The 23960-nt window shown below is 46.5% G+C and overlaps 1 protein-coding gene across 4 annotated transcripts; it reads left to right on the forward strand.

The window, feature by feature from the left end:
• Window positions 1-308: 308 nt before the first annotated feature.
• Window positions 309-12761, forward strand: BOD1 (biorientation of chromosomes in cell division 1). Of its 4 annotated transcripts, XM_081231495.1 has the most exons (6): window positions 309-760; window positions 2221-2283; window positions 4314-4438; window positions 6743-6809; window positions 8092-8288; window positions 9268-12761. In XM_081231495.1, exons 1-5 carry the CDS (start codon window positions 524-526, stop codon window positions 8245-8247), a joined length of 648 nt encoding a protein of 215 aa, XP_081087621.1. In that variant the 5' UTR covers window positions 309-523; the 3' UTR covers window positions 8248-8288; window positions 9268-12761. The 4 variants fall into 4 exon arrangements, with proteins under 4 accessions (XP_081087621.1, XP_081087623.1, XP_081087622.1 ...); XM_081231497.1 differs by lacking the exon at window positions 2221-2283; XM_081231496.1 differs by lacking the exon at window positions 6743-6809 and having other exon boundaries at window positions 9268-12760.
• The last annotated feature ends 11199 nt before the right edge of the window (window positions 12762-23960 follow it).

Consider the following 23960-nt stretch of genomic DNA (forward strand, 5'->3'; position numbering starts at 1 on the left):
GTGAATCTATACTTTCAATCAGCCTAGCAGACGATTCTTATAATCAGGCACTTTGGGAACGCGCTGATTTAAAGAGAGAGGGCAGTAACGGAGCGAGGAAGGCCAGCCCAGGCTGCAGCAATCACGAGGGTCTAAGCCTACAAGTCCCATACTGCCCCGCAAACTGGAGACGAGAGTCCGGAGCCTGCCGGGAGATGTAGTTTCCGTCGGCCAGACCTCTGCCTATAAGAAAGCCGGAGATGACTGCCGGAAAACCTCCTGCCCCACAATGCAGAGGTCGGCGGTGTCGTCACCCGGAGAGCGCCCTGGATGGGGTGGGCGGTTTCTGCCGCCTCTACCACCACCTCTGCTGCCTCAGAGCCTGCCGTCGCCGCCGCCGCTGCCGTCGCCGCCGCCACCCCTTCCTCCTCCCCCGCCGCCGCCTCCTCCTTCTCCGGCCCCTCGGCCACCTCTACACGACCCAGGCCCTCTGTCCTTGAGAGGAATCCGTATTCAGTCTCCTTCGCGGGCCCGGGGCGCAGCCATGGCGGACGGCGGGGGCGGGGGTGGCACCGGCGCGGTGGGCGGCGGCGGCGCCGGCCAGGCCTCGACGGGGGCGACGACAGGCGCGACGGGGGCCGGTGGGAGCGGCGGCCCCATCAACCCGGCCTCACTGCCTCCCGGTGACCCGCAGCTCATCGCGCTCATCGTGGAGCAGCTCAAGAGCCGGGGGCTGTTTGACAGCTTCCGCCGGGACTGCCTGGCCGACGTGGACACCAAGGTAGATTAGGCCGCCTGGGCTCAGGCGGGCCGGGCTGGGCAGGAGGCTGCCAGGGTTGCATTTCGCATTTCCAAAGGAGAGAGAAAACAAAAGACACCTTAAAAATCTCAGCAGCGAGGAGACCGCTTAGGGCAGTATAGGAAGCTTTCTGAGGGATGCCCACGTGGGTTCGGCTCCCAGCCCCATCACTATTCGGTGCGACTTAGCCCAGTCGCATCTCTCAACTTGGGGATCCAATACCGGTTTCACAGTCTGTCTATCTCCTGTCTTTCCCAAGATGGGACTCCTTTAAAGCCCTCAGTAACAAATCTCAGTATGTTAAAAACAGTGGAGAAAACCAGGTAAGTAAGCGTGAATGGTTTGAATGCACAATCATCAGCCTATAATAACTATTTGTTCCTTTTCTCTAGCTTAGTGATTTGCAGACTTCTATGCACAGGTAATTAAGGTACATTGTTGTAGAACCAGCACCCTATTTTGTTCTCCATCATTGATTGAAAGGGATTTGGTGCCTATTTTAGATCCTAATGCCATAGGTCAACCAAGTCAACAGGTAGTGCAATGCTGTTTCACTTTACCTACTTGCCAAGGTTCATTTGTATTCAGTGAAGTCACGTGTGTTAAGTGTCAGACAAACAGCAGTTGCTGGAATATTCGTTTACTCCCTTTTCAGAAGCTTCTCCAACAAGACTTAGGAGGCTCTGTTACTGAATGGGCTGCTAGAGGGAAGTGATTTCTCCTCTCTGAGCCTATCATGGAAATCTTTTGCGTACCTCACAGCAAGTTTGTGAGCTTAAAACTAGGCCTTAAAAATAGGGAAAGACCTTGTCCACGTACCCATTAAACATTTATTGATGGGGTTTGTGGATACAGGAAGGAGCAAGTCACTACCCAGTCCTCAAAGATTGTATTCTAGGGTAGAAAACTGAAACGTAGACCAGATAGTATAAATAGTAAGTGGTGTATGCTGTTATTCTCCAAGATTAAAAACTCAAGGACAAGTGCTGTCCTTGAAATGGGGTATTTAATTTTCCTTATTTAAGGTTCCCAGGTACGTATTGACAGAGCTTTCACCTTTCCCAGTACTGGGTGTTCTCAACTTCCCATTGCAAGTTCTCCACTCATGTTTCATTTGTCTCACTGGGTTTTGTGTGGCTTAATCAATGTAGTATACATTTCTTTAAATCGGTATTGAGAATCTGTTGGGGGAGGGGGAATTGGAGCCTTCACCACTTAACACCTCCATAGATGTTCTTTCTGGTAGTCACCTGGTTGTCTTAATTCTTGAAGATAGTGTGTTTTAGGCACATCCTTTGTTGCTTTAGTCCCGTGGTTCTCAAAGTGCGACCCCTGGATCATCAGCATCACCTGACAACTTGTCAGATTTACATATTGTTAGGCTCCACCCCAGACTACAGACATAAAAAGTGTACTGATGGTGTTTGTAATTTACTTTGCAGTGCATCCAAAATATAAACAAACAGAACAAACTGATAGGTGAAGAAGAGACGGAGATAGTGATAGTAAGTATAATAAAATGTTAGTGGCAGGCACATTAGGTCCTTTCACTTCATGAACTGAAGGGGTTATTCTATATTGTCAGGGTCTATTAAGGTTTGGTGGTGACAGCTGTCCTTTGTCCTTTTCCCTGTGAACTGTTTCTATCTAAAACTGGGTGAGTTATTTTGAATCATAGAAGGTATAGTATCAGGATTAATGGTTAAAAGCTACAAATCTAATTCTAACTCCTGTAAGCAAAGGGGAGAATCTGTCGGCTCATGGGATCTAAGGAAAGATAGAATGAACAAACTGCCAGAAGGGTAGGGATGCATTTGGAACCAGGGATGCTCCGATAGGGCTGTCTTTCATGCCTATTCTTCATAACTCTTTTAAGTGTCACTGCAGAGCAGAGTCATCCCTTTGGTTACTAGTATCTATTGGTTACATCTTACAGCTTCTTCCTCTAGAAACAGCTCCAGTTCAAAAAATCCCAGGAAGTGTCTGCATTGTCTCAACATGGGTAGGCACCCACCCCTGTAGCCAGGAGAACATGGCACCCACTGCCCTACCCACAGTAGTGGGTAATGAAGAGGGGAAGATGGTTACCAGGAAAAAGGAGTTGCTAGGCAGACAGTACATGGGTATCTGTGAATTTTAGTCCTCACCCATCTCCCTGCCTTACTCTCTCCAGGTTTGGTGGAGAGTCTTCATGTCTGTGAGTCATGGCCTTTGGGAAGAGCCCATTCATGGAGTTGAGGCCTATTGATTCCTTTGTCAGTTTCATTTACCTGACTGTTAGCAAACTTTTGTCACAGTAACACTACATAATAAACCAAATCTCAGTGACTTATAACAAGCATTTGTTCTCATGCTGATGGGGCTACAAGTCAGCTAAAGTTCCTCTGATCTAGATAGGCTTGGTGCTCAGCTGTAGGTGGCCTGGGCTTGGGTCCAAGCTGTGGGTTGGGGTAGGTCTGCTGCCCGTGTGCTCATCCTAGGTCCCAGGCCAAATGGACAGGGGCTGCAAAGGATATGCCCTCATCAAAGGTCACCAGAGTACAAGAGCCAAGCCAGGTGACACAGCCACATTTAGGACCTCTTGTCACTAACACTCCATTGGCCAGAGCAAATCACACTGCTAAACGCAGTGTCACTGGGGTAGGGAAGTATTCTCTGCCCATAGTGGGAGGAGAGAGGAATGAAGTGTGAACAGCAATGCACGCTGCTACACCTGGTTTGGAGAAGAACAGCTAGTGGTGCCAGAAGGTCTTGGAGGCTTAGAACATGCATTCCTTATGTTCACCTGGAGTCCTTGTGTTCATCAAGTTCCTTTCTGATTTTGTTCTGATCCTAGTTGGGTCTAGAACATTTGAGACCAATAAGTGCCTCTCAAGCTCCTTTTGGGACTTAAGTTTTGCTTCCCTTTAGCCTTTCCCAGTGTTCCGTAGGCTTTGACTTCAGTGCGCATTCATGAGTCATGCTGAGGGTTGGGTGGCCCTTCATTTTATGTGGAGAACTTTCCTGAGGCCTTGCTTGTTGCCAAGAAGACCCTGTGAGGTAAGCAGGGCAGTAATATTTGTTTTACAGACAGAAGTAACTGAGACTCAGGTTGGCTGACCTGTCGAAAGTCAGAGAGCTAGTAAGCAATGGAGCTGGACTAGAACCCATTTCCTTTGATTTGGAAACGGCCTGGGTCTAACCTTGGCTTTACCACATTTTAGCCTTGTAGCCAAGTTGTTTACTTTTTCTAAGCCTGTATCCTCTAACATGAGAGCAGGAGAGAGCCAATAGGACCTCCCTCGTAGAGCTATTTGAAAAGTAAGTGGGGTAATAAAGCATCTGGCATTGTACCTACCCACCATAAAGCAGGCACACATGTTGGTCATTAATCCATGCTCTGCCATGCTGCGTGGTGATCTTCATGGACACGATGGGAGTGTATTTAAGGACCTGAAATTCTGCGTTTCTATGAAAAGCAGTGTTCTGAATGACTAATTTCCAAAACTTTGGTGCATGTAACTTCTGACGTTGCCCCTTCTTTTTAATATTTTAGCCAGCTTACCAAAACCTGAGGCAGAAAGTGGATAATTTTGTGTCAACACATCTGGACAAGCAGGAGTGGAATCCTACGATGAACAAAAACCAATTGCGAAATGGTCTGAGACAGAGTGTGGTTCAGTAAGTAAGCAGAATTGAGAGCGAAAAGGCAGTAATCACAAGCATGACTCGCAAGAAGGCCAGTGCAAGGCACTGTTTGGTCAAGATGCATGGTACTTTCCAGCAAATATGACATACAAGTTACAGCAGGCCCCGCCCCTATTAAAGTTAAGGTTCAAGTGAGCAAAGAACTCAATTGAAATTCTTGCTACCCACACAGGCCTCCCATGCACACCTCTACCAGGAAAGATATTCCAAACTGTAAGACACATTTCATACTCTTTGAAGAAATGGCAGCTTTCAGGAAGGCATGGAGTCTTATTAAAGTATATTCTTCACAGTAGCAAACTGAACCTTAGTTAATGAGGTGCTACTGATTGCTCATCCAAGTGACTTGTCAGTGTCACTGGCACAAAAGTGGTGGTGGCTCATGAAATCCAGTGTCCTAAGATAAGCTTTTTCTAATCCATTCAGAATCCTTTTTTTGCTCTTAATACCAGCGCTTATGTTCAGGTTTTCTTGACCCACTGTCTCTCCTGGAATATCTAAAAGCCTGTGAAGCCTTCCTCTTTAAAAACAGAAATATCAGGGAATTGTGCTGAGTGAAAAAAGACCCAGTATCAAAAAGATAGTGGTGCACGATTCCATTTCTGTAACATTCGTGAACTAACATATAATTATAGGGATGGAGAATAGATTAGTGACTGCTAGGGCTTAGGGTCGGGAACGGTGAGTGTGGCTAGAAAGGAGTAGCGTGAAGGGGGTGGGGTACAGGTGAGTATCTTAATTGTGGTGGTTACATGAAGCTCCTCATGATAAGGTTGTGCAGAGCTACCCACGCAGACGCACATGAGTGCAGCTGTAACTGAGATGTAACCGAGGTCAGGAGAGTACCCGTGCTGGTTTTCTGGATTTTTGCCCCCACCCCCTTTGTTTTTGGAGGTATAATTGACATACAGCATATTGGTTTCAGGTATAATTAGTTTCAAACATAAAGATTCAATATTTGTATATATTTTGAAATGATCACCACAGTAAGTCTAGTTAACATCCATCACCACATATAGTTACAGAATTTTTCCTTTTTCCTGTGTTCCTGGCTTTGATGTACTACAGTTGTGCACAGTACAAGCATTCGGGGTGGCTGGGTAAAGGAGTGCGTGGACCTCCCTATGTAATTCTTTGCAACTTTCTATGGATATCTAATTTCAAAATAAGTTTTGTAAAATAGAAAACGATGCTTATTAACAAGCTGGCACTTTTAGTGTGGCTGTATGGCTGATGAAATCTGAATCTTTTTAAATGAAACTAAAATTTATAAAAGCTCTCGGAGTTAGGGAAGAAGCATGATACCAAAAGATGCCCAGTGCCTTGTCATTCTGGATTTATCACCCATTGCCTTTCTGTTTCTCTAGGGAGCAGACTGTGGCACAGGGATCTTTCAGAGAGGAGGGGGCGATAGCTTCTGCTTACTGAGCAACTATTTCATGTCTGGCACTGGTCCCTATATGTGTTATTGCTAATCCTTACAAAAAACCTATTTGACAGCTGCAGTAACAAATCAGATGAAACTTTTTTTTTTAACCCTGCCTTCTAAAAGATTGGCAAGCATATTAAGAAACTAAATCAAAACACCAAATATTTGAAAGGGTGCCATTAATGGTATGAAAACTGTCAACACTACTGTTAATTTCTGATACACAATGTCATTCTTGAGGTATGCATGTGGCGCTTCTCTTTATATACCTTTAATATGAAATGTAACACAGAAAAGTGCTTAGAACAGAGATGCAGTATAACAAGTAATTAGAACATCCCTGTAGTCACCACCCAGGTTGAGAAATAGAACTTACCAGCACCCTCTAGAACACCCCGGCTCTGCTTCCCTCCTTTCTTGATATACCTCCCTCCTCTCAGAAGGTTACCATACTTCTGAGTTGGATGGTCATTCTTTCCTTGCTTTTTTTTCATAGTTTTACCACCTATGTAAATATTTCCTCCTTTTTGATTTGATCTAGAGTGTATTTAACCTGAAAACATGAATTTGGATGTAATACTGAGACATTTCTATGTGATTCTTGCTAACATTTTGAATTTGAGGCAAATTCTAATGAAGTTTTAAAGTGAAGATTTGCTACTTAACCCTATAGATGAAACACCGCAGCCCTCAGCATTGTCTGGCTGGCCTGGCTGTTCAGGTCCAGAAGCTGTATCCCAGTTCTGCAGCGTGGAGGGCTTAACAGGAAATCAGGCTCTACTGTTGAACCTAATTATGACTGATAAGTCTTCTAATTGCATATTTGTTCGTTTCATCTTCTGTTTTAGGCTCCTGACAAGATCCTGTTTTCTCCAAACACTTTTAAAATCTCCAAGAAAGGGAGCTACACTCTTGGTACTTTGTTTTCCTTGGTCAGGCTTTCACCTCCAGTAAAGACCCCTGTGAATCTGACCTGGGAAGCGGGGTGGTGTAGGTGGACAGCCATTGGCTTGTGCCTAAGGAGAGGTGACTTTGCTTCCCCACTGACCCATGGCCTGCTGCTGACCTCTCTGTGTTCCACGGTGCTCATCTCTAAGGGCACACATTGTCTATTGGCGTCTGCCCCAAAGTGCCTCTGTACTCTAATGGTGGCCTGTTTACACCTAGGCTTTCCGTTGATAAGCAGTCAGTTCCCACTGGATCTAGGAAGCACTTTATTCACTACTCAGCCTAACCAGTTCAAGGCCTGTTTCTCATCTCACTTATCACTGTGTGTGTCCACCCAGTTGTCTCCTGACACACCATTTGCCCCATTACTGCAGGACCTATTTTTACCCAAGTAAAAGCTTGAATGGCCTAAGAACTCAGGTCTAAAGGAAAGTAAGTAAAACCTGTCCACCATGCTTGTGATGGTATTTGACTGTTTTAATCCTTTGAGGAGAACAATTCAGTTTGACCCTGCATGGACTATTTTCCAAACTCTTCAAATGAGATTTGTTTCCTATGACCATAATCTTCCTCACTACCCACCCCTGGTGTTTGAATATAGACATCTTGACTAATTTTTGCTCTATTTCAGAAAGGACTGGAGATGTATTTTAGCCCCTTAGGGACTGAGAACCAGTCTGTTTCTTGTCTGTTTACTTGTTTGCTTCCAAGTTGCCTAGTATGTGTCATAGGTAGCAACCACAGCCAAAGGCCTTGTTGAGTTGCTGGTGATGCTGTAAACATTCCCAGCCCTGACTGATTTGTGTTGTATAAGATTTAGGGCTTACTAGCCAGGTTGCTGCTGGAGGCTGCTTCTCCTGTGTTGACTTGTGAGAGGATAGATATTGAAGGAAATGGAGTCAAGTGGGAGGCTTACTGGCTTTGACAGATTGAGGTTTTCAACTCTCCCCGAGCCGTCGGATCTTTCCTGCCATATTGTTACTTGCTCTTTGTCTTTGGGACAGTTTTGTGTGGTTCTTTTGTACAAGGTTGAGGTGGGAGTGGATGAGATGGTGAATTAGGAGTGATGATAGCTGCTGGTCGTGAATTGCCCTCTAAAGATATCATGGCTTGAGCCCTGTGTGGTAAGTGGACCGCCCTGTGAAAGAACTCCTTCAAGGGGCTGTACTTTGGACCAGGTGGACATTTATTGGGCTCTCTCATGACACTTGGAGGCTAAATAATGGAATGACCTGTTTGTCTCCTCAAGGTCAGGGATGTTGGAAGCTGGAGTGGACAGAATTATTTCCCAGGTGGTGGATCCCAAACTAAACCACATCTTCAGGCCACAGATAGAACGAGCAATTCACGAGTTCCTGGCGGCCCAGAAAAAGGAAGCTGTGCCAGCACCCCCTCCAGAGCCTGAAAGCCAGGACCCTCCAGCTCCATCCCAGGATGCTTCCTAAGGTCCAGTATCCCATCTTTTGTCCAGGAACATTCACCTCTGGCTTATAGATACAGAAAATGGATAGAAAAGGAGTAAGCCTATTTTTTAGGGTCATGTTTCTTGTCTATTCAGAAAAGTATTTACTGCAAATGGACTTCATTTTGTTATGAGTCATTTTTTACTGAGAACTAATTAGTAATGTTTTCCTGTGTCCATGAGTATGATTTTCTGTACCAGCAGAGCTAAACGTTTAAGCTGTGAATAGATGTTTCATTAGAAACCACCTGGGATGACTGGTGTGCACAAGGCAAATTCAGATGAAAGTCTTGTTGTTCTGAAATTGTTTAAATGAGCCGCTCCCCTGGACATGAGTTAACTTGGGTTTACAGTTTTTATATAAAATCAAGCAATGCATTCTAAAGTGGCATCCTAAATGGGACTCAGAGTCTGCTTTAAGCCCTGCTGGATTTCCTTGTATTTAGTAAGGATTTCAATTCACCACTGTCAGTTACCGTGGGATTCTTCTGTTATGAGCACTCCTTTCTTTCTTTTTTTACATTTGAAACTTAATTTTAAAAATCAGCTCTAGATGCACAAAACAATGCTTTTTGCAGAGCTTGGGACACATTGGTAAACATAATCAGCAATCACCAAGTAAGCAGTGGCAGACTCTTAACTCAGCCATTGTTGGTAACCATCAGGGTGTGCCTCATCCCCTCATTCTACTTCAGTGTTCTCTTTGTAAGATTCTTTAAGGTGTCTGTTACTTTTGATAAATAAAATAAGCATCAGTGAGTGAACAAAGTGAGAACATCAGGCTCACGTGGGGCACTCGAGAGGAATTGTCCCTTTGTACCTATCTATATTAGGAGAAGACCTCAATTCCATTATGGAGTGTAAAACATTCATTTCAAGTCTTTCTAGTTTAATTCCTTTGGGGACATAAAATTAAACATAACACAAAACTAACATTTTGATATGATTATCTTTTCTTTTTAGAATATGCCTGACACGTTTTGGAAGCTCCATTGAATTAATGGTGAAGAACTGGATTCAGTTACATAAGAGTACAACTTCAGAGTGAAGACAGGCCAAGGTCGTCACTGACTTCACAATTCAACATTGACTGTGGGGCGGTGTCCAGATAAAGTAGAGAGCAAGTGGGCCAGTAGGAGAATTGACCACGTGGGCCCCACCTCGTGCTGCCGTCTGGCCAGCCTGTCCAAGGGGTGACACCCAGTAGACACTACAGATACATTAAGAAACACTACATCAACTTGGGGTTGTCCTGAAACAAACCTTTGTACTTGAACTTAGAGACTGTGTATGAATTTTAGGGTTTGTGCTTGGGGATAAGCAACAGCTACAATGAAGGAACATAACCAGTCCCAAAGATGCAATTTCAAGGAATGACAGTAAAGGTTAGCCAGGAGTAGGTATTTGACAATGCTTATTTGATACTGTTTCTCAGAGTTTCAAATAAGAGTGTACAAGCCATTAGCATCAAATAGCTTTAAGGTTGTTGTGACCCTCTTGTCCATGACTCTTTAGCTTCCGTTTCCTTTCCCCTGTAAGAGGTGTCAAAACATGGGACCCTAGAATGCATGAGGAAATGTAGACTTAGGTATAAGGAAAAATACCTGCAGGCTCTCTGTCCAGGGCTTCTTCCTATCCTGCAAGGGCTAGTGAGTCTTCGGTGTGTTTATTTTATTCTCATGTTTGTGTTTTTTAGAAAGGTGAATAATTAATAAGTGGCTTAAGTTTTGTAATTAAATCATTTGATACTCTGAAGCTTCGACTAATTCTTAGACCCCAGGTGCGCAGTGTAACCTTTTTCCTCGGCCTGCATGCCATTCCTGTGCACAACACGACTTAATGGCAGTGAAGGACTGGTAGACATGCCTTGGAAGTACCGTCGTCCTGCAGCTAGTGGGTGTAGCCGGAAGTGAGCAAGACGTTCCTCTCTTCCCCAGACTATTCCTGATGCCAGTCTTTAGTTGAGCGTAGCGTGTTCTATCAGTGTTTCCCAAACTTGTTTGTGGAAGTGTCACCTGGGGATTTTAAGAAAAAAATGCATAATCTGATTCAGAAGTCCTGGGAGGACCTGAGAGTGTTTCTGACAGGTTCCAGGTGATGACTCGGCATTTTGCATCCCAAGCCTAGGATGATACCAAAAATTACTTCAACTAAGTGTCTTTCGTTTTTAGTTGAGTCTACTCCTGGATATTGTTACTCAAACTTTAACCTGTTTAGACTTGCACCTTTACCATCAATACCTGTAAGTTAGGACTGCACTTCCATATTTAGCAAGATGTTCGGGCAACATGTGCCCTGAGTTTAAAAGCAAGCTGGCCACATGTTTAGGGCAGGCGGCAGTTACTTCTAAAGTGTGTTCTGCTTCCAGCTGAAACAGGTTGGTGTCCTTTTCAGTTTGGGATTCAACTACCAAGCCCTCAGTACCCGGAGAAGGGCCCCTCTAGTCCTCTTCACTCCGCTAATAGGTAAACATGGAATGACCAGTCTTACCAGTCCTATGCTCTGCAAGGAAGCTTCTCAGACTAGTGTCCCCTCTTCAAGACCATGAGCCTCCTTCCCTGGGAGGCCTCTGCCACCGGAGGGAGGCCTCAGCAGAGCCCCTTTCTGTCAACCCGGCCAAAATCCTGCCCATCCAACACTGACCTCAACCCAGTGACAGGGCAGAATAGAGCAACCCAGGGAAGGTGGCCTTCTGCCCACAAATGCCCAAGTGACTGTTGTGTATGCTTTTTGGCGGACAGTTTCTCGTCCATCTCAGTTCTCTTTTTTTCCATTACTAGAGAAGAGTGTACCAGTTGATGAGAAACACCATAATTTTCACAGAATGTTAAATATGCCAAGATACCAAGGAGTTTTGTTCTTTTTTTTAAAATCAGTGTTATATCCACTAAGTCACTGTAGACTAGAGGTAATTTTTTCAAATGAAATCATCAGATGACAGGAGTAACTAAACTCATCACTGCTTTTGGGACAGAGGGCTGGCTTTGACTCTTAGCTGAGCCAAGGTGAGATGGAAGTAGTGCCCATATGCCCTTGAGTAAACGTGGTTAGATCGGCAGGCCGGGAAAAGGAGACCAGACAAACAGCACCAGAGGGGCTGGGGAGCCCAGAGCCACCTCTGCTCTCTCCTTAATAATGGGTCACCCGCGAAGCCTATTTCCATTCTCAGTGGAGTCCTCATGCTTGTGTATTAGGTTAGGTGTGCAGAGCCTAGACAATTCGTGTGTTCTGAGATAAAGTAGAAGAATTCCTCCCTGAGGAGGATGAGGCCACCCAAAAATATCTCATCCTGAAACACCCTTGCTATATTCACTCCTAAACAAGAAACTAGTTGTCTCGGACCTCAAGGCTTCTCTCCCTATAGTTGGAAAAACCAGTGCCGTTTGCAAAAACCTCGTGAAGCACAGAACTAGCCTTTGTAAGACATCACCAAATATTACCAACCTTTAGAAGCCATCAAAAGCCTTAGAGTCACGGTGATAAGAAGAACCCCATGCTCATTTTTGTAGTCCATTTCTTTGACCTGGGGCAGTGTCTACAATTACTACTGGAGACGATTGCCCCCAGCGTGTTCCCAGTTACTAGCCTCAGTGCTTGACTGGTATTGCCAAACCACCATGTCCACCTAGTCATGACTGTCTAACTCCTTCCTGGCTTGTAGTGAAGTTTGTGGCTCCTAGATCAGATTTTCAATCGTTGTTTTATCCTATTTCTGTTGTTTAACATTAACTTCTGTTTACTCAGGGGATGGATGTCGGGATTCCCATGCATTCTGGAACACTCATTAGCACTGTGGACTGAATAAATACTAGCAGATTCATTACAGCAGTGCTTCTGAAAGCATACCACCCAACCACCAGCAAGCATCATCAGTATCACCCTGGAACTGTTAGAAATGCAGCCCTGATCCCAAATCTACTGATTCAGAGACTTGGAGGAGGGGCCAACAAGCCTTCCAGATGATTCTGATGCACACTAAAAATCATTTTCACTTTAGGAAAACTTTGGAAAGTCAGTGCTGCTGACTGGTAATGATGGTTTAATTATATTAGTGGATAAACATAATGTCTACATAGTGTATAAAATCAGTGTCTCTTCTGCTCCTGAGGCACAAGACTCTCATCTCTCTCTCTCTCTCTTTTTTTTTTTTTGGCTAATTCTCCCATTAGTCCCTTGCAAGGACTGTGCGTTTTGGCCATTTTGGCTTAGAAATGTCTGCATGTAATTTAAACCTCCTTAGCTTTCAAAAGCTATCAGCCATCTTCTGAAGATGAGTTTGCTTAGCAGCTCAGAATTTTACCAGGAACTCTGCAGAAAGGCCTTCAGTGGCTCCTAAAGTTAGAGGAGAGATGTGCAGGGACCCAGCAAAGGTCAGGGCCTGGCTGGTGCCTGAGGCTGGCACTGAGGTTTGGGCTCAAAACTCACGTCTGGATCAGCGCTGGCAAGAGGCCAGGCTCTGGCTCACCCGGCTGCCCTAAGGCTGCGGAAGATGGGGTGGGAAACAGACAGGAAAGCTGGCGCAGCCAAGCTGTCTTTAGCACTATGCGTTGCACACTGTCCATCACCTTACCCGTGGAGGAGCCGGGGGGTCAGCTTTTATGGTCTTGTCCCTGGGGATGGGCTCAACTCCAAGGCCGTGCAGTAATAATTACCTGTCTTCTCAAACTGGTCACACCGCCTGAGACCTAGCCAGTCTTTCTGACTCCAGTCTCCAAGCTGCCATTTGGCCATTCCTCCTGAAACACTGCTTTCATCAAGTATCGTCCTCACTCACAAACCTTTGAAAGGAAGAAGCAAGTGAACTAGGCACCTACGAGGTGGTAGACATTTTCATAGGCACAACTTCATTTAATTCTCATGACCCTGTTAGGTAGGATCTATCCTCCGTTTTATGGATGAGGAAACCAAGACTCAGAGAGGTGAAGCATCTTACTCATTATTACACAGCTATTAAATAGGGAAGCAAGGTTTGAAGCCAAGCCTCTCTGAATTCAAAGCCCATGTTTCCCCGTCCGCCTCGCCGTTTGCTACTCTGCCGCCCTATTACTTAACAGAACAAGTCCCAGCTTGTCAGTCCTCCGGGATCCTCCCCTCATTCCACAGGTAGGCCCAAATCAAATCAACTTGACCTCCTTCTACTTCTCAACACATGCCCTTAGTTCTAGCCAACCTTTGCTCCCCTCACTCAAGTGCATGTCGCAGGGCAGAGTTTGCCAGCTGACAGGCTGCTCTGCTGTGCCCTCTAACCATGTTCTATTGGCCAAGGAGTTGTGACTATTGTCACAACTTTTTTTTTTTTTTTTTTTTTTTGCAGTACGCAGGCCTCTCACTGCTGTGGCCTCTCCCATTGCGGAGCACAGGCTCCGGATGCGCAGGCTCAGCGGCCATGGCTCACAGGCCCAGCCGCTCTGCGACATGTGGGATCTTCCCGGATCGGGGCACGAACCCGTGTCCCCTGCATCGTCAGGCAGACTCTCAACCACTGCGCCACCAGGGAAGCCCAATTACCGATATTTTTAAATGGGGAGATTTCCATATAGATTTGTATTTCTGGCTCCTAAAGGAGAATGTCAAGGTTTGGAAACACTTTCATATTCCCACTGGCTAACAAACAGCCCAAGTTTGAGAGCAGCTCACCATTTCAGATGAGTGGGACATGCAGATGCCACTGGCTGGCTTCACCCATTTCCATCACACTGCTGGCCCCTGAGGACATTTGAGTTGGAAATACTTGCCCTAGAGGGTCATTATCTTGTGATTATTTTAAATTATTCAAAAACAGCTCTTTAGCTGTCTTCTAGACCTTCATTTTCCATGAGACTAGATTGTTAAGCTACCCGATTTTGGTTCTAGAATTTTCAAGATAGGAAGGGTGCCTGCGGTTCCCTCACATCCCTGTCTGGGTGTCTACATAGAACCACCCGAGGACGCATGAGGGTGACAGGATGTAGACAGCATGGAGAGGCGGGTGAGGTGCAAGGAGGAAGCAGGCAGAAACCAGCACCCAGTGTTCTCAGAAGCCTCTCAGAGGTGCCCCAAGAGGCAGTCTCCCAAGCCAAGGCCAGAAGAAGCCTTATGTGGGGAACTAATCAGTGTACGTAGCTTAACGTTTTGTAAATGAGAGTGAAGGATAGCAGAATATGCCGCTCCAAACTATGACCGTGGGAGTTGAGGACGTGCCTCCACAAAATAAGCTGCTTTAGTACACTGACTACTTTGAGCTGTAGGCCCTTGAAAAAGAGCAAATGCAGGGAGAGGCTTTCTCTGAACTCCTCTTATCTGCCTAAAGACAGGTCCTCCAAAAGGAACTCAGTTGTCATTGAGGGCCCCTCTTTGGGTAATTTGTTTGATTGATTGAGCCAGCTAATTATCTTATTGATTTAAAGGAATAATGCTTGTATGTGGGAAGACATCCCAAGGGTACAAATGGGTTTAACAGAAGTTTCCCACTGTGTCCCTCCAGGCTTCCAGATACCCTCGCTGTTATCCGGTCTATACAGACCTCTCCAGAGACAGTCTGTGCATATATAAGCACGTAAGTTTTCATATCTGTCTTCAGCTGGGACACACTCCACCTCTCTAACTGCCCACAGAAGAAGTTCCTAGGAAGGGGGAGATAGTGGGCCGGGGGCTGAATAGTCCACAAGTCTTGGAGGTGGGAGGAGGGGTAGTGGGGAAAACGGCAGCCACCCTGTGGAGTTATGGAGTCAGTGATGCATAACGATCAGAATAAGAGGAGGTCGTCTGTTTTGAGAACTTGCTCTGTGCTGTCCACTACAGCCGCTACATGAAGGGCTCCCCCATGGGGTCTCTGACTCTGCACTATGAAGACAGTGTCCTTGTCACCAGTAACAAAGAAAGAAACAAGCACTCACCTGAGATCTCAGTAACAAGTGTCAGAGCTGAGAAGCTGTTCACCTCCAAAGCCTAGCTTTTTTTCCCCTCTCCAATTTCTTTTATTATGGCAAAATATACATATGATAAAATTTACCATCTCAACCATTTTTTCAGTGACATTAAGTACATTCATCTTGTTATGCAAACATCACCACCATCCATCTCCAGAACTTTTTATATTGCCCAACTGAAACTCTATACCCATTAAACAATAACTCCCCATTCCCCCTCCCCCAACCCCTGGCAACCACCATTCTACTTTCTGTCTCAGGAGTCTGACTACTTTAGGTACCTTATGTAAGTGAAATCGTACAATATTTATCTTTTTGAGACTGGCTTATTTCACTCAGCATAATGTCCTCAAGGTGCATCTATATTGCAGCATGTGTCAGAATTTCCATCATTTTTAAGGCTGTATAATATTCCATGGCATACACACAGCACATTTTGCAAAGCCTAGCTTTCAACCACAGCACTGAGTGAAGATGCCTGACTCTTAGTAGATGTTTAATAACTTCTTAAAACTTTTTCCTTTTCCTTTGAAATGATTTCAAACTTACCAAAAAGTTGTAAGAATACTAAAAATAACTCTTTTTCCTGAACCATTTGAGAGCAGTTGTTGACATGATGCCCCATCACCCCCAAGTACTTCAACATGTAATTCCTACAAACAAGGACAGTCTCCTACATAGCCACAATAAGAGCATTAGGAAATGAACATTAATACATGACTACCATTAACCTGCAGACCTTCAGTTTTGCCAGTTGTCCCGATTATATCCTTTACAGAGAAAGGATTCCGTTCAGAATCACATGCTACATTTAGTTGTCGCATCTCCTTTGATTCCTTCAATCTGGTATAGTTCTTTATAAAGACAACAGGCCAGATCTTTGGTAGACTAGTCCTTGGGTTTGTCTGACGATTCCTCATGGTTAGATTCAGATTCTGCATCTTTGGCAGGAATATCACAGAAGTGATGCTGTGTTCTTTTCATAGCATCCTACTAGGTGCATGATTTAGATTGTCCCTTTGCTGGTGATGTTCACTTTGATCACTTGATTAAAGATGTGTCTGCCAGGTTGCTGTTTTATCCCTTTGTAATTAATTAATATCTTGTGGGGAGATACTTTTAGACTTTGTAAACATTCCACCCTTCATCAAACATTCACACCTATTGATGTTTCTCTGCTGAACTAAGTATCCCTGTGACAAGGGCCAAGTGGTCATTTTCTAATTCCATCATTCCTCTACAATTATTAGTTGGCATCCTACTGTAACGAAAGCTTTCCCTTGTCCTCATTTATTTATTCTCATTTATTTCTATTCGTGTTGACCCATGGATTCCTATTTAATCAATGTGTTCTAGTAGTGTTAAGAGTTATTTCTTTTGATGCTCAAATTGTCCCAGATTTGGCCAGTGGGTTTTTGTATCCGTGGGACTTTTCTCCATCTCTCTTTCAGCACTTCCTTCCTTTCTGGCACAAGAAGATGCCCCCAAGCTCATGTTATACTTTCCCTTGGAATCTGCCATTTTTCCAAGGAGGCTTGATTCCTTTGGCTGGTATTTAAAAATCAAATCTGAGCGTTAGATATGCCTCTGCTCCCAGACCCTCTCGGGATTCAACTAGTTTCCTTCCTTCCTCTAAGAGTAATTACTTTTCTACCGCTTTCCCATTATCCTAAACACATCTACACTGGATCAGTACCACTATTCAGAACTCATCTCCCATCACTGTCACCACCTCAAGCTCCCACTGATGCCCCTCACCCTGTTCTGGCTCCGGCACCGCACTCTCATCTTCTCTCCCCACTCTCCCATCTCCATGCACACTTACCTTGCTCAGTCCCACCTGGTGGCCCTGTGACTTTGCAAACCCTTGACCTGACCCCCACTTCAAGGTCCTATGGGATGAATGGGCCAGGGGATGGTGACAATGAAGAGATGAAACGGCAGGGGCAGTGGAATCGAATCCACACCACTTGACAGCCCCTGCCAAGTGAAGCAGGTGGCTTGTCTGACTTCAGGCTTGTCCACAAGAGGAAACAGTAGGGTCACCTCCCGGATGGTGTGGACCACAGAGAGAGGCCTTGGGGTCAAGCTCACTCTTTCTTTTTTCTTTGTTCACGCTGTCTCACCATCCCCACCCTCTCCCATCCACTTGTTGGATCCTCTTGCCATGGCTCAGCGTCAGCCCCTCTGGTGGCAGGCCGCCTGTCTTTCTGATGTCTGCTTATTCCTCATCACCAAGTTAGACCACCTGAAAAAATACCCACCAGTTTGGCAAAAGTCCACAAGCTGTGGAAACTAACAGAAACTTAGTTATATCCCATAAGTTATTAATAAGCTAGGATTTCACTGATGTCCATTCCAAGCACAAATCTCTCCATAAACGCTTGGCAAGTGTGGATGAAAACACAGAGAACATTATTCACTGAAATCGCCGTAAACGGAGTATTGTGTTACGTCATTGCACTTTTCCTCATTAAGTTCACCCTGGGAATATTTTGTGGTTTGCAGTTGTAAGATGAGTCCTCTGCAGCCTGGAGACCCAGGACCACTTCTCTCCTGCCTTGGCCCAGGCTCCCACCTCCTTACAAGTCCCCGAGGAGATGTTTGCACAGTTGATGCTGGCAAAGTGGTCCTTTATGATCAGCAGAGCCTCTGGCCCCAAACCCTGACACAGAACTCCAGGGAGACAAGCTGGACCACATGGGGACTGTGCTCACCCCAGCCAGCTCTCGGATGGCACAGCCTTGAACCAAAGCCAGCCTGAAGAAGGTGGCTCTGCCTGCTTCCCTGTGCTGCACCCAAGTCTTGGAACTTACCACTCCAGGGGGATGCAGGCCTCTCCCACCTGAGGCAGAGGAAGAGAGGGAGCAAGGTGGGCAGTAGGAGGGGCACGTGGAGTCCTGGAGCTAGAGAGGGAGGGACAGCGTGAGATACGGAGAAGGCCCTCCCAGGGCCTATAGAGCCAGGCTGTGTTCTCATCACATGCCTCCAGAGCAGAAAAGAAAGAGGTAGAGGATGCCAGGGCCTGCCCTGAGGAAGCAGAGTTACCTCTGTGCCCACTCTCATCTCACGTGACGGTCAGAGAAAGGCAACGACCAGGGCACTGGGCCTGTGAGTGGAGACCAGCGACATCATACTAGCCCTGCCGCCCCGCTAGGGACCTAGAATTGAACTGTTCCAACAAGGGCTGTTCCCCCTGGCCAGGGGGGTCTTCTCGGTGGGATAAACCCAGGTGCAGAGTGAAGGGGACTGGAGGGGCCAAGGGAGGCAAGAGCAGGCCTTCCACAAATCTGTCAAATGTTGTTGTAAGATGGAAACAGGGGACTTCCCCAGTGGCGCAGTTGTTGAGAATCCACCTGCCAATGCAGGGGACACGGGTTCGAGCCCTGGTCCGGGAAGATCCCACATGCCGCGAGCAGCTAAGCCCATGCGCCACAACTACTGAGCCTGTGCCCTAGAGCCCACGAGCCACAGCTACTGAAGCCCGTGCACAACAACTACTGAGCCTGAACTCTGGAGCCCGCGAGCCACGACTACTGAGCCCGTGAGCCACAACTACCGAAGCCCCCGCGCCTAAAGCCTGTGCTCCGCGACAAGAGAAGCCACTGCGATGAGAAGCCCGCACACCGCAACGAAGAGTAGCTCCCACTCGCCACAACTAGAGAAAAGCCCGCACACAGCGACAAAGACCCAACACAGCCAAAAATAAATAAATAAAATAAAATAATTGGAAACAGGAGGTGCATGGTTCCCAGAGGTTACCTAGGGGATGGTTTTTAGGTTCCCTCATGTAACACTGACTTGTGGCCTATCCATTTGTGAGGAGTGACACAGCTACATCTTCGAGGGACAGGGTCGCCTTACTCAACCACTACCTCTGTTATCTGGCAGCTTTCTCGTTCCATGGGCTCTGAGACGTGGCACTCCACTCATGGCCAGGCTCCGCGGGGATAGAAAAGGAATAGGATATAGAAATAGGAGAGGAATAGGAATAGGGGAGGGAACAGCAGCTAAGAGGAACCTCAGAAACACTCACGTCCCTTAGTTCACCCCTTTCCATCATTTATCCGCTAGTTACCCATGCCTGCAGAGCACCGGTCCATGCAGAGCACATAGTAAGCACTCATTAAATATTGTGATTGCTCATAGTAGCAACAGAAGCAGTAGGTGTTGTCGTTGATGACTCATTTGACCAACACCCCAGAGTGCAGACTAGCCATTATACCTCCATTTTACAGAAACTGAAGTCCAGAGCTGTGAAGTAGCCTGGTCGCCTGCTGGCCTGAGGGCAGCAGAGCTGGGGCAAGGGCTTGTCTCCTGCCGGAGATCAGGGAGACTAGCTCAAGGTGTGGAACTAGAGCAAGATCCAAAAGATGCGGGGTAAGGGAAAAGAGAGATAGGAAGCGTGAGGCGTGGATGCAGCCTGGGAGAGAGGAGAGCTGGGGGAGAGGAGGGTCCCCAGCTCTTTGGGGGGGTTGCAGAAAGCAGGAGGCAGCGGCGACCGGTCTGGGCTCTGAAGTGAAACCCACCTGGGTGAGTGCACCGCATTCAGTCGCTGGGTGATCTGGGGCAAGTCTTCCTAATGCCCTGAGCCTCCGTTTCCTCTTCAATAAAATGGGGCAAATGGTGGTTCCTACTTCACGGAGCCGCTGAGGGAATTGATGAAATAACGTGCAGCACGCAGCTCTTAATCCTCACTCAGCCAAGCTGCGGTTATTATCATAGAGCCAAAGAGAGATGGCAGACGTGTGCTTCTCAGATCCACTCCACGTGGTCATGACAGGAGAAGGAACCAGTGAGCCTCTGCCATGCATTTTCCTAGAGGACAAGTTTCTATCAGAAGAGAGCTGCTTGGCTCCTTCCCTCACAGTTTGGAGGAGCCGGGGGATGTGCCCCAGCTCTGTCACTCCTGCCTGTGCGACCCTGGGCAAGCGACTGGCCCTCCCTGAACATCGGTTTCCTCATCTATAAAATTGCCTTGAGGATGATAGAAATTCTTTAAACAGAAATACTGGTATTAATTTTTACCTGGGGAGGCAAAATAACCAAGCTGGAGAAGGCATAGACTTCCGACTTCAGAGAGATCAGACTCAAATCCCAGCTCCCCTAAAAAGTAGCTGAGCAGCCTTGGACAAGTTTCTCAGCCTCTCTGTTTCCTCCTCCGTGTGGCATAAATTACTGAGATAATGCATGTGAAGCCCTGAGTACTATCTGGTATGTAGTAAGGACTTTAAAAAGAGTCGTTGTTATTTTTACTGCCTGTCTGTTTCACTCTCCGCCTGAGCCAGATCCTGGCCTGACCTTGACTTCTATCTCACCCTGCTTTTGCCCCCAGTTTTCCAGCCGAGTGTGGCCTGAAAGCTGTTTTTATGGGGCAGCCACCCAGGCCCAACCACAGCGCTGGTCTCATCAGTGCCACCGCTATAAACAGACAGAGGCAGTGTAAGTAAATGCGCGCTCCCTGCTGGTCCTGGAGGCCACCGGCCTCGAAGGAGGTCAGGTGGAGGGTGGCAGCCTGGTTGGATGGAAATAACGACCGAGGCCAGGGATGGGGCAGGCCACAAAAGACCTTTGGCCAGACAAAGCAGCAAGACAGGTGCTGAAGCCAGAGGGCAACCAGGCCGAGTCCCCAACTTCTGTCTCGCCACCCCAACTGGGCCTGGCATCACCCGCCCCACCCCAGAGCTAGCATCTGCCTCTCAGTGCCCCCCGCTGGCCTTGCCCCCAGGAGTGACCACAACAGCAGCCTTGACCAAAGTACACACCCCAGGTACCTTACACACAGCATCTCGTGAATGCCCTCACCATCCGAGGTGATGGGTGCCATCACCGATGAAGCAACGAAGTCTCAGTAAGACGACTGGCCCCAAATCATAAAGTTGGAGGGATGCCTGGAATCGGAATCCAAGTCTGGCTCCAAACCCCAGGTTTCACCCTGCTCCACCCTGGAAAATCACTTCTACCTGCCCTGGAGTCAACCCTCAGAGCCACGCAGGCTCTGCTGACCCTTCTTTTGTCAGCACCAAGCACACTCCAACACCCAGTGAAACAAGCAAGTTTGCTGAACGGCTCTACAAATGCATATAGAAACAAGAATCCGAGTGGGAAATATTTCTCTGTAGGAGAAGGGCGTGGATTGAGCACTCAGCAGGACTTCACATACTGCTTTGTAAGTGCTCATTCATTTCACCCTCAAGACCACCCGATCGGGTCAGTGGTCTGATCCTCATTCTACAACTGAAAGAATGGAGACTAGAGGTTAAGTAAGGTGCCCAAGGATTGCATTTCTCTTAAGTGGCAGGGCTGAGTGTGGACCCGGGACTGGGATGCTGACATGGTAAGGACCACAAACGCCTTCCCCTCTGTGGGGCCACCACCCGGCATGGACCTGGCCCAGCATGGGTGAGCACCACGAGTCTGGTCATTGAATAGACCCACAGGTAAACAGATTACTTCTTAGGCTCCTTGAAGTTCTAGAAGGATAGTATAGGTGTAAAAAAGTGTGGACTCCAGAGCCCCACGATGTAGATTCCTCATCCTGGCTGCCCCCAACCAGCTGTGTGTTCTTGAGTGAGTTACTTCATTCTCCTGTCCCTCAGTTTTCCCATCTGTAAAATGGGGGTTATAGTAGTACCCGCCTCAGAGGGCTGATATGAGGAGCCAGTGAGCCACCGTTTGTAACACTCTTAGAACATTTCCTGGCACAAAACAAGTTCCAATGAAATGTTTGTTAAGTTAAAAAAGTTATATGTATATATTGTTGACTGAAAAAAAATGCACAACCTAAAAGTTGAGAGTTGTTTTATTCTGCAGACATTCTTAGGACTTCAAGCCTGGGAAAACTGTTCTGAAGAGGAAGGCGAGGAGCCAGGACATATAAGAGTTTTTGCAACAAAACCAGATAGTTCAGAACAAAAGCTTACTGTTAATAAAAGAAAACTAGATATCTCACATTAAGGAATTTAGTGCTCTTCTATGTATGGGAAGATGCAAGAGCCTGGGCTCACTGAAGTCATTCCTTTGATATGCACCTCAGCTACCTGGGGCCAGTATCCTCTACTTTCTAATCCTGAGTTTTCTCAGGTGCACATTCCGGAGGTAGCTGCAGTCTGATGACTGCTAGATGGCGGGCAATCCTTTTTTCCATCCTGAGTTCCCTCAGGGCTCACTGCCCACGTGGCAGTAATATAATGGCTTGAAGGCCGCAAAATCCTTTATCTACTGATTTGGTTTTAGTTCTCAATATAATAGAAAGATATATATATATATACATATAGTTATATATATATTTATATATACATATATTTATATATATGCATATATTTATATATATACACATATATTTATAACTCTACTTCATAGCTGTCTCAGATCATTTTTGGAGGTCACATTGTGTGAACCTTTAAAATTATGCAGTTATCTAAGCTAGTATCCGACCTGATAAAAATATTACCTCTCAGTTGCTTGTGGATTTAGATACCTCTGCACAAAATCTTAATTTATATTTTGTTTTACATCAGAGATGGACATCAGGCCTTGATCAGGAACACTTGCGGGGGGATAGGGTGTTCCCCATTAATCTTGGCACTTGAGTTGTTTGCTCCCTTTCTATTTAAGATGAAACAATGCAAAAGGGGTGGTTTTAAACGCCAAAGCTGAGAACATTGTGTTGCTAGGGAAAAGCACAGAGCAGAGCTTCTCAGGAGCCCTCAGGTGAAGATAAAAAATGCAAGTGACTCGTGGGAGCTAGAAAGGGGCCATTCCTGGGAGGGAGCTTGGTGAGCCCCCCTGTTCCTGGGGACCCATCAGAGACCAAGGGCAGCGCTCACACAGCCATTCCACACACACCCGCCATCTGTGCCTCTGGAAGCCAGGCCCTGGTGTCTATAATAAGGTGTCAGGCCTGCCTCTGGGGAGCTCTCTTCAACTGTGGGTGCAGAGGCAGCATTGAAATAGTGTAGCTGAGCCTCACAAGCCCGCCAAGGCCCTGCTTTCAGTCCCACACATAGAAGGACAGAGAAAGTGTCCTCTGCCAGGATCCTCAGAGGGAGAACATTTTATCTCCTTGAAAGAAGTACTTTGATAGAATGATCGGGATGCAGGGTGAGACCCATAGCACATGTACAAATAAAAAACGATATGACTGAATGGTTCAGAGACCAGGAGACAGGAAGAGGAATGAGTCTTCTCCGAGGACAAAGAGGGTAAGTTCTGTTCATGAGGAATGAGAATGGTAGGGGCTGCCAGGGGGCCACCGGAGAGACAGCCTGCTGGCAGGATAACCAAAGAGAATGCAGAGAACAGAACTTCCTGAAAGGAGAACTTTAGGGTTTTGACTGTGGAAAACATAATGTAACCCCAGGCCTCTGGCCCACTTACTAAATCTTGAGTAAAGGCTACATTGACCACTGCTGCTATGTGTGTGAGTGGATGATTTTGAAAGCACTCAGAGTGGCTGAGTTTTATAAAAATAATATCTCTCATATGTCAGGCCTTATTCTGTGTGTTTTACATGGATGGACTCATTTAACCCTCATGACAGTCCTGTAAGGTGAGTCCTATCATTACCCCCATCTTCCAGGTGACGAAAGTAAGGCTCAAGGAGAGAAAATAACCTGCCCCAAGCTCACAGTTAGTGGATGGTGGAGCCATGATTGAGCTCAGGCAGCCTGGCTCTAGACCTGGGCAAAAAGGACCCCTGCTCCAGGCCACGCATTTTAGAGGCCCCTGCTCTGGTTCTGCCTTGGA

This window comes from Mesoplodon bidens, assembly GCF_964165515.1.
Source record: "Mesoplodon bidens genome assembly, chromosome: 4".
NCBI classification, from domain to species: Eukaryota; Metazoa; Chordata; class Mammalia; order Artiodactyla; family Ziphiidae; genus Mesoplodon; species Mesoplodon bidens.